General features: G+C 40.6%; 1 protein-coding gene across 1 annotated transcript in view; it reads right to left on the bottom strand.

Annotated features, from left to right (window-relative positions):
• The window catches only part of enah (ENAH actin regulator), a 108715-nt gene that overhangs the window by 56659 nt on the left and 40240 nt on the right, over positions 1-11816 (bottom strand). The window contains 2 exon segments of the mRNA XM_035678286.1: positions 5096-5273; positions 10027-10192. Of these exon segments, the coding sequence (XP_035534179.1) occupies positions 5096-5273; positions 10027-10192 (344 nt within the window).

Genomic DNA, 11816 nt, shown 5'->3' with positions numbered 1-11816 from the left:
CACACACACACACACAGACCAAACTCTTTCACTTGCCTATAAAATAATTCTAAAAGGTGTGTTGCCACTCAACTGAACACCAACAACGCAGAAAGTGCACACACATACCTGAGTCCTGAAATAATCACAAAGCTCTTCTATGGCTGTCCAGGTCACAACTGAACTTCAAAGAGAGATATCAAAGCGGAGGCAAATTCCAGATTAGAGGAGGCATTTCTGAGAGCGAGAAAACAGCTTTACCTGCAAGATGACCTGACACGTGGTTCCTGTTATTTGTGTATTTGTGGCAGTATTTCTCTACTTTGTAGCGGTCAGAGAAAAGGATATACAGTAGGTGGTTGGGGGCAATAGTCATGTGTGGGTTGGTTACACATGGTGGTCGACTCTCTTGTTCTGTTATGCATTCATATAGGAGTGGGTTACCCAACCAAAAATATCTATCTATCTATAAATTATTTAATCTCAATCACGATTTAAATTGAGATCTTTTGCCTGCAGATTTCTCCATTGGCACCATAAAAACATGATATTGCATTTAAGATTTCAAAATGGTGATTAAAACCTGAGTTGTAAACAGAAGCCAAAAGCTATATAATCACAATTTTCAAGTACTAACAACTAAATTGCATTGTTTACAATACGTCACCCAAAGAAAAGCTACATGAATGAATTCTTTTTTTATATTTTGCTTGGTGCTACTTTAAATACTGTAATAAAAACTACTTAATTCTTCTAAAGTCTATAACAGAATAGGACAATATGTTTCAAAAAGGTAGTGCTCAGCCAATATATTTAAATGTGAAATCACTCTTATTTGCTTGGTAAAATACATTTTAATAACAGATATGAATGGTGTAATTTTTGCTGAAAATATCGCAGGTTGCAGGCATGTGGGTGAGCATGAAAAGATCTCTATAAAGCTGTGGTTTGAAAAGGTTTGGGAACCACTACTGAAAAGGACACAATTTAATTTGTTATTGTAATAATATTTACTTTTCATAGAAGCGGAGGAGGAGAGAATAGTGCTAAAAAAAAACAAAACACCTTTTTATGATAAAAGTGTTGTTCCTAATCACTTGCACTACTCATTGTACTTTCTTTTGTCGTGGCAATTGTTTTGTTCCCATAGCAGCAGCTAGAGAAAGGAATAGTCACACACACTGAATTCTACCATGAAGAGATATTTCAACCCGGTCTAACTCCCAAGTCGTCAAATATGCTCAGTGGCCCTCCGCTTTAAGATATGACGCTATACTATGTTCTAGCATCATTTCTGGATACACCCGCCATCAAAGTCAGGTGGGGTAGTATAGAGCGCAAGAAAGTCAGCATGTGGCATGGTGACTACAATATCGTTTAAATAACATACACAAATTACATCAGCTAAGTGTACTTAAGTTATGTCAAGCATGTAACGTAACTTACGATATTTTCCTAAACCTAACCAAGTGTTTATGGCTTAAGCTAACCAAGTAGTTTTCAGTACTTGTCCATAAATGACGCTAGAGAGGCACCTACAGCGGACGGCCACTGACCAAGCAGCAGTACTTGACGAGTTGGGGGTGAGAAAGTGGAGATTTCCCCTCATCTCCACACTCCTTTCCACTCTCACTTATTTCTTTTTCTTCGTCTTATAAATATGTGAAACGTGTTTGGTGTGCAAGTGCTTTCAGGCCTGGTATAAGAGAAGAGACTCATCAAGAGTAAAGAACTGACCACCACCACCATATAAATCAGACCAATAAGGTGTAGAGACTGTAAATGTAAAAGCAGCTCATGACTGTTCTCCTCCAGCAGTTCGTCTTGTTCTGCTTAACCGTCCCCCCTGGCTGGGGCTGACCATGGTTTGGTACCTTGAGATTTATGCCTCCATTGATTATTGAGCTGCTCCTGTAGAGTGTGAACATTAGGCCTCCAATATTTACTGGTACTCTAAAGCACTTTAGATAAAAGCTCAGATAGTCTGTTTAAAACACTTGTTACACTCAACACTTGTTCCGGTGTTGGTGCGGAACCATAATTCAAAAAGATTATTATTCCTCATGTGGAACGTGTCGGTTTAATACATCAAAGATGCTGGCATTGAGTCAGAGAGGTCACATCGCAGCAAGGCATTAAAACGATCATTAAAAGCTTCCGCTACACCACTCACACAGCACATATAAGCATATATAACAAATGGAGGTCTAAAATGAGTGATCTGATTCCGACGCTCTGTCATGTGGCAGGAGTTTAGCACCCACTGAGTGAGTGATGGAGAGTGAACCCCGTGTGTCGGGAGGATTGTCAGGTCCACAGATGACTGCGACCAGAATAGGCGCCACGAGAGCAGCTGCCAGGACAGGAATACGGTAGCAAAACAGTGGGGTGAAAGGGGAAACCCTGTCGCCTTCCTCCGGCTTCTGTATGCGGCTCGCTGCACCGCTGAGAGGAAGGAGGGAGGGATGGAGGGAGGGAAGGCAGTTTGTGAGAAGAATCAGACAGTGGCAGAGAGAGCTGGGAGAGATAAAGTGAAGTAAAAAATGGAAATGTTGGAGAAGAACAGGAGGTAAAGGAGCAAGGAGGGAGATATTAAGAGAGAAAATATGAGGAGTGGAGGAAAGTGCCTGAGGCTGTGCTGTTCGTTAGTAAGACACTTCTGAGGGTAGTTCTCTGACTAATGAATGCTACAGTATCTGGCTGTGTATCTATCCCTGATATGTAGAATCAGGCAAGACCCAACTGGATTTTGATAGATAGATAGATTCCAAATAGTGTGTTCCAGTTTGAGAGTTAGAGGTCCAGTTTGTACCATTTAGTAGAAATGGAATATAATATTCATAGGTATGTTTTATGTGAATATAGGAATCACTGTGTTTTTGTTATCTTAGAATGAGTTGCTTTTATCGACAGACACCGCAGGTTGCCTTCCATGGAGTCTGCTATGTTGCTACAGCAGCCCCATAGTTTAATAAGTTGTATACCACAGTTTCGTTCATCTAATCACTTTTTAGAGTTAGAACAATCTTTAAAATATATACTAATAGTTATCGTTGTGGATGACCCTTCACTCGAAAAGACTAATTTATGAATTTTATTTTATAAATCTGCCATTTACACTTGCAACTGAACCAAGTTTTGTTGATTTAAAATCTAGTTGTGGCTTGATTCATTCTTGCTGTCAGTTTTTGGCATCAGAAATGTGATTTCTTTCCTTGGGAATAAATTTAATGGATGGGAAAAAAGAAGAGAGGCCATTACTGTACGACTGTAATTAGTTTTGACGACAGAAGGTATTGTAAGCAACACAAAGCACAACTCCCGCAGTTATAAACAATCCTCCACCAAGTTACATTTCGCTTTTATATGGTCAAATTTGGGATGACAAGATCCTGGCACGAGTTCCCTTTATCTCCCGTTGGATGTCTCCCCATGTCACTGCTGTCTGTCTGTCTCTTCTCTGATGCTCTGCCTTGTACCTTGTCCTCCAACAACACACACCACACCACACACACACACCACACACAACCCACACACCCACAACGCACACACACACGAACACACACAAGCACCACCACACCAACACCCAAAAAGAGCACAGCCACACACCAACCACCCGCACAACAACCAGCCTATGACACCTGCAGAAAACAAACATGAATAGAGGCGCATCACTATCAGGTTAATTAGTGGATGGGATTAGAGTGTGTTGAGAGGCATGGCTTAGGGAGGGAGGAGGTAGAGGAGTGTGCAGGGCATGGCAGTTCATGTGGAGCAGCATCTGGATGCTGAGATCACCAAACATGAGGAGGCTGCAATTAAAACCTCTGCTTTGTCTTCGCTGGATTATCAAAGACGGAGAGGGGAACAGAAAAGAGGGAGACGAGGAGAGGAAACCAGCAGCAGAAGTTCTGCCTCACACGTGGTAGCTGATCATTAGTCTGCACTTTGGGAGTCTGAATCACAGCACAAGCACTCGCACCGACGCAGAACTGAAAATCAACAATGCTCTCTCTTCCCTCGCCTCCTCCCTCTATCCCTCCCTCTCATCCCTCCCAGCAGGCGGGCAAATGTAGATACACAGCCAGAGGACGGAGCTACGTACCGAGCGCGTGTTTCAGAAAACCAAGGTCGTGGTGTATCGCTGAAATTACAGCCTGCGAATATTTGTGGAAGATAGGGCTGTGTGAATGTGCATGTGTGTGACGTGAATACTGAATCATTCCTCTTTCTCTGAGTATGTGAACCAGCAGCCTCTTGCCATGAGATCGTCCCCTTTATTCTTTGTTAAATGGTCAATTACAAGTTTAATAAATGACCACTGATTGGCACATGCACCAATCACCCTCAGCAATGCTAAAAATACATCACTCAAATACCCATTAACTGTCACCGGTTCTGGCAGTCGTGTATCATTAAATGTCTCCTGAGCCTTCAGCTCAAAGTGAAAGTTTTGATTAAGAAGGCTGTTGAATTGCAGCCTTCTAACTTTGCAGTGAGCTTCCTGTGATCTATTAAGACATTTAACTCTAATTATTGTTTCTGGTAAACCCATTAGTAGCTACAAAACATTTTCATTGTTGACATATGTCTTTAGTTATCCTGCATTTTCCATATAATGTTCCCATCCTGTGTGGCTTCCTGTCTCAGAATACCTCCTGCAGATGGAGTAACTATAAAGCCAGCTCCAGACTGCTTCGTTTTAATGCTTAATTATTAGATACATATAAATCCCTCAGACCTTCGGAGTAAAAGCCTCGACCTTGTGCTGTTCTGCTAAAAGCTCTGTTATAATCTCTGCTTGTCTTTTATTCTCACAAGGTAACTGGAAACAGATAACACTCATTTTAGTGGTGCAGGATGGGATAGTCGGATATTCTCAATACATTGCCAAAAAGAAAATCAAAGTAGGCTATATCCTGAATACAAAATGACTTACAGCTGTTTGAGCTGAATTAAGCTTAATTGGATGAAAAACCTGATACTGAAAGTAGGTGAAACATCTCAAGATTAGGTCTGGCCATGGGGGCTCAGCCGAAAATCAAGTAAAATCTTATGAAAATGTCCCCAATAAATCTTTTAAACATACACACATACAGTGGGAAGCAGAACTTACCTGTGTCCTGGGAGTTGAGCACCTCCAGGGCGTGCATCATGGCACTGGCAAATACGTTGGCGTCCTCCTTGCTGCCGAAGTTGAGGCCGTAGACCTGTCGGGCGTCGCGCCACTGGTGGAAGGTCTGCGTGGCCTGGTTGTACTTGAGCCCCTTGGGAATGGCACAGTTTATCACCACCTGGATTTGAGCGAGGGAAGGGAAAAAGTGAAGAGGAAAAAAAACAACTTTTATGATTATTGAGGTAACATGTTAAGAATAGGCTTAAACCTTGCGAGGCAGCTGGACTTGAGAGATCACTAAAACCCGAGTTCATACGAGAATCCATCTAGCCCGGCTTCAGTCTATGTGCTTGTGGCGAGCCTTCGCCAGTGTTAACAAGCTTGGCATTTTGAAAAGGGCTCCCCCTTGTGGCAATTCAAAACAAATCAGGTGATCAATACAGAACAGGAAGATACCTTTTTGAAGTGAAACCAGGTGAGGATATTCATGATTATCCCAATAATTAAAATTTTTTGTTTATTTATTTTGATATACAATACTATTAATCATATATCGGCCCATCCCTTGCTGAGAGCTTAAACTGACAGGAAACAGCCTTTTGGAGAAGATATGGAAAACTTGAAGCATGTTGTAACCTGACCTGAGATTTGTGGCTTAGCAGCACAAACAAAGACATAAACACAAGGAGTAAAAGTATTGTAGCATCAGCCTATTAATCACTCTCAGTCAGGACACTACCTCTGTCCACCTGCTCACAAGATCACAAAGATGATTCACACACACCCTGATCTTGTCCCACGAAACAACCCCAATCTCATTAAACACAAAATAACAACACAGGGGCTCTGTAGCCATTATGTGGTAAAAGGGCATTTTTACCTGCTCGTAAAGTCACTTTATGATCCACTCAATCTGAGTTTAGGGTGCTTTGGATGCTAACATCAGGGATTTTAGAGTTCTGGGCACACGGCCAAGCAAAAAGGCCTCAAGCTACTCCTCTCTGAGTTATTGAGACAAAAAATGAGGGTCTCGAACTGGGAGCCCCAGAACCTGAGGGACTGTGATGACAACAGATTTTGATTGTCCATGCTCAGAATGTGAAAAGCAATTTTAACTTAAAGATATTAATCTGCATCATAATCAGTGAATTTCTGGCACTGTGAAACGAGGGGATGATGTACAAACACTCGTTTTGTGACTTTTCATCTGATAAAGCTGAAATACCCTGAAAAGATGAGTAATGTAGTTTAATCTCATAATCATGTCATCTCATATCTAAACTAATAAGAGACTGAACCCAAAACATTCCCCTGCAGGGGCCCAGTGGTCGAAAGCTTATTTTACGGGGTTAGTTAAGATTTCAGAAATCCCATGGTGAAACCGAGGGATTAAACTGTACTGAGAGCGGCCTTCAAAAAGGTAATATTTTCACCTGAAAACACAATATTGCTTTGGCCAATAAACAGCTTCTAGCGCTAAAGCCTGTAACCAATCTGCTGGTTTATGGAAAACAAGGTTGGTCGCTGGTGCCGGCAAAATTTATTTTAACCCAGCAAGAAATAATCTAGTGTCAGTTTCTGTGGTTATTATAATGTCTCTCTGGCAAGCGTGCAGGGAGTCACATAAGCGTTCTTTTATTGTTGATGGACTGGGTAATAAAACAAGCAGCCAGTAAATGTGAGAAGGAACTGAGCGGGTGTAAGTCTAGATGCTTATTGTAGGTGGCAGTGAATAAAACAAACGGACGAAATGTGCATCTTATGATAGCGGTGCCACACAAACTGACAATCAGCCTGAAGCTCCGAGTGTGAACCAGTAACACAAACACAGCTGCTCCAACCACCGACTTCCTATTCCTATTTTTTATTTTTTTTTAATTAGTTGATAAGATCACACTTTGACCAGTGTTTGTACATCATGTTAGTCCTGTATCACGGTTTCGGGATTAAGTGGGCCGGAACAACAAAATTGTGACGGTCAATCAGAAAGGAAGGAGGGAAGATACTGCACTGTAAAACAGGAATCTCAAGAAAGTAAAAAAAGCCTTCTTTCTGGGAAATCAGTTTTATTTTTTGCCTAAACAGAAAAATAATCTTGTCAAGCATGTTTTGCATTTCAAAAGTCATCTCAAGAAAATCTAACTTTGTCTTAATAACATATTAAGCTAATATTGAGCTCGATTGACTCAGTAATAACAATGATTTGCATAATATGCCAGAAGATTATTTTCCTTATATTAAGAGTAAAACCACTTACACAATTTCTCAGTTTTAGAGAAAGTAGTCTCTCCCAGTGTTGGAAATGAAGCAGCTTAGCAGATCTTTTTGCTAATTATTAATCTTCTAAGATTAAAGTACATTAAATTCAGCTCAGTAAAGTGACCAAAATACTTATTCTAAGAAAGTCTATCTTAAATAACTGACTCGTTGCTTATAATGAGCACATTCTTTCTAGTTTTAAGGCCCTTTACAGTCTTTAAGTGGCAGATTTTATTTTCTCCTCACAAGAAAATGTTATTATATTTCAGAATATTTGTCTTGTTTCTAGAAGGGCTAAAAATTAACACACTGTTAACTTTTTTCTGATCTGCCCCTCTTTTAATTTGTCTATGCAAACACTTTCCTGGTTCCCTTTTACTTTGAAACATCGACAGGAGGTGTCAGCTTCAGCAGCTTAACACCAATCAAAAAAGATGGCAAAGCAATTGGAATTATTTCAGTTCAGTGTGAGTAATGATGAGTTTTGGGTTAGAAATGAGTCTAATGTTTTTAAAGAGGTCAAAATTTCAAACAAAACACAGATGGAAAAACTTTGAAATCTCTGTTCCGTGAATGTTAGAAGTAGGTGAAGCTGTATCCTTACTGCTACTGTATGACAAGGATAAAATTAGTGTTGTGAATGGCTACTATTTGACCAGTTGTTGAACACCAGCTTTATTTGTACTGAAGAGACAGAGGCATCATGACTCATTCTCCTCCCTCCATCTCTCCAGCCACATTGGGAAACTCAGACAATAAGACACAGAGGACTCTGGGATTGCTGAGGGTTAGGGAATCACTCACATGCTGTCATCACACACACACACACACACCTTTTCTTGTGTTTTGCAGGAAACTTCATGTATTATTACACTGGAAATGTAAAAATAAAAGCACAGGGTATACTGTATACACACATCCATAATGCGCCGGATGTTCCTATATAAAGTGAGGATTATGCTTGCCATCAAGCTGTGAGCTGATCTGAGCTCCTATTTCTGCTCCCATTTCCTCCACCTTCCAGGACTCTGCAGTGTATGAGTGATTGTGTGTGTTCATATGAGCTCTGCCGTGTGTGTGCGTGCTTTCATGTATGTTGCTTGTGTGTTTCTCTTAGGGATGAGAGCTTAGCAGTCAGTGAGAAGTGCTGACATACACTGGATTTAGAAGAGTTTGAGTCAAGGAGAAAACAGCTCAAAACTGAGGGAAAAAGGTTCAATGGAAGGTCAACTAATGTGTGTGTGTGTGTGTGTGTCTGTGTGTGTCTGTGTGTGTCTATAATTGTTCATATCCATTTTCAGTTTCCCTTCCAAAATGTCTTTTTTTTCCACAGAGTGACAATGTCCCAGCACAGAGTGTGAGGAGACACTGTCTGTGTGCTTTAACAAGCACTTGGCAACAAAACACGCTTGTTTTTTTTAAAAATCTTTGTAATCATCTGGAAAAAAGAGACACACAAAGATTTGTGCAAAATGTATAAACTCACTGGCTCTTAAAGTTTGTGTTTAGCTCCTGGGACCCCCCATAACCCAGCCCCTCATACCAGCAGGCAACTTTAAACTGTATTACTTGCGTATCAGCTTTAAGAAGCTTTGAGGTCATCATTAATTCAGGTCAACCTTGAGAGTACTGAGCCCACACTGTCATATTTGTGTGTGCACATGAATACCACAGGATTCCCTGGCTATGTAGTCATGTGTTGGCATCATTGGATACTTAAAAGTGAATATTTTCATATACCATATTTGGTAACAGTCCGCTTTGGCCTCCGGCTCTCAGATTTAAGAACCTTTATGAACCTACAATCCCCCTCAGTGACTGGTGTGCAGTAGGGGTTCTGCCAAATGTGTCACGCTCAACATGTTTGAATATGGACTGTGTCCATCCAGTCTGCTACATGAGTGGCTGTTGGAAGGGGCCCACATGGACTCTTTATGGGTGTTATATAACACATATTCAAGTATAATGGGATTTTTAATCAAAGAGAAGTCTGAAAACAGATACTGATGGAAACAAACCATTAACTGCCTCTCAAAACAATAACTTAATACATAGCTGCTGCTGTTAATCTGTAATTTACCATCAGTCTCATTTTGAATTATTGATTGTGCCTTTAACAAAAACCAACAGTACTCACTTATAATGAAAAAGGTCAGTGGCTAAAGAGTTCTTAAGGCTGATTGACAAAATATCAAATGAAAGGCAATACATGCATTTATAATTGTGTATTATACTGCAGTTACTTGGCTCTTCCATTGTTAGTATTAATCCAGTGTCCTAAAATGCAACTCTTGATTGATTATGCTAGCTAGCTAGTGCATAGTAGTACACAGTACATCACTTGAAATGTGGCAGATGGGTAAGTGGTCAGATTTATTTCTCTGTTTCTTGTTATTAGTGTAACAAATGTCTCACTAATATGTAAAATTTGAATCATGCTAAAATTGCCATCCATATAAGGAACCTTCATCAGTAACTGTGACCACTGCCTCACTCCAACTACCCATGCTGGTGTCACAGAGTCACTACAACTGGCCACCGCAGTAATGGTGGCATACAAATGGACTGCTGGATTAGTGTATATAGTGTGTATTTATTCCATACATCTGATGCACTGAATGAATAACGCTTCTGTGTGTGTGCAGGTCTTTGTACTCGTTCCATCCACTGACCTGATGATCCTGGATCTTGCGCCCCACCACGCGGAAGGCATTGTTGCCCGTATGGTGGTAGATGTGGACTCTGCTGAAGCCTGTGGAGCCGCCGGCTGGGACCCACTTCTTGTTGGCATCGTCATACACCATGACAGCGGCTCGCGCCTGGCAGATACTCTGTTCACTGTGGGAAACACAGAGACACAAAGAGAGTGAGAAAACCATCACACATCAGGTAGAGAGAAACAATCCAATCTGATGGTCAAACATGGATTTCAGCTAAGCTGATACATCTCAAAAAACAAGGTGTACTGTGGTCTACTGATGCCAACTCATGTGGCCCCAGGGAGCTTGTTAACAATCTTTGATTTCTCCTGTTTTTCATTCTTTTGTTTTCCTCTCTGAAGTAAACCTTCAGACTGAACACATGTTGTATTAAAGTTATAAAAGCCTGAAGGATGTTCTGGACTGTGATAAGAGATAATGACGCTGATGCAACAGGTGTAGTGGAACCATGTGAGAGTACAGCCTGCGTGTCTATTTAATTACTGCTGTAATTGGAACGACACACCACCATCTTTCCTCCGGTCAGTATGACCCTGCTACACACACACTGACACAAATAAATGCCAATGAACTTAACTATATACTAATATATTTCAGTAGAATCCATGCTGGCTTTTTCATTCACTGACTCTTCACTGAATCTTTGTGAAGTAAAATAAGGTTTGTGTTTTTTTATTTTTTTTCATTTAACTTTTGTGAATGCAATGTAAGACCTGTATTACATCCATACAGGCAAAAAAGTAGAAAGGATATGAAGAGAAATTGGTATTGGTTTCATGACGGCTTTGTTTTGTAGTGCATGATCAACACACATTTTGCCTAAAAACACATTTAAAAGTTAATGTTTATGTTAAGTAATGTTAACTCAGGGCGCCCTGGTAGCTCACCTGGTAGAGCTGGGCCCCCATGTACCAAGGCTGAGTCCTTGCTGCAGTGGTCATTGGTTCATCCCCTCTCTCTCTGCTCCCTTTCCTGTCACTCTACAGCTGTTACTATCGATTAAAGGCAACAAAATTCCCCAAAAACATATATATATATATTACTTTATTTACTTTTGTTAAAGTTACATTAAGTCCATTAATCCAATCAGTTTGTAAGACCTGTCAAAATCATATTTAAGAGCTCTTCGGATCCCTCTGTATGCTTTAATGACGAATTACTAATAACCAGGACTGCCTTCAGACAGCAGACACAGAAGAGTGAAAAATGAATAAGAGATACACAGAAGGAGAATATGTTGTGTTAGACTGGCTTGGATGCACCGCATCAACACCGCCTTTAGCATTTTCTGGAGTCTACAGAATGCTATTACTATCTTACAAAAGCACAAGGACTGAGTTCATATGAGATTAGGTTCAGACAATTTCAGCCCTTGAGCGCAAAACTAATGAAATCTGCTTCATGGGCAGCTGGCTGTGTTTTGTATCCGTCACTAAATAACTACAGTGACATGCCTCGTAATTGATAGCTGGACACGTAGCAGTTGAGCGCCTTGTGTTTAAAGGACACTCCAGCAATTTAGTGCTGCAGTTCCAGAAGGTTGGGGCTCTCACAGGAGACACATTAAAAAAACAGTCAAAATAAGAAAAGACAGGCTGAGATATTCAGATTATTAATCCCTAATATGGGTCAACTTTCAATCACAGTGTTCCTACATTTCCCATGATGCCAATAGTTAGGGAATTTTTTTCCCAGTTAAAATGATAACCAATAAGTTCCCCTACACACTTCACAGCCCGTTC

Source organism: Morone saxatilis, unplaced genomic scaffold (genome assembly GCF_004916995.1).
Source record: "Morone saxatilis isolate NCDOM2014 unplaced genomic scaffold, NCSU_SB_2.0 Contig7, whole genome shotgun sequence".
NCBI lineage: Eukaryota > Metazoa > Chordata > Actinopteri > Moronidae > Morone > Morone saxatilis.
The sequence above is the reverse complement of the archived record's forward strand: the minus strand, read 5'-3'. Positions and strand labels throughout refer to the sequence as shown.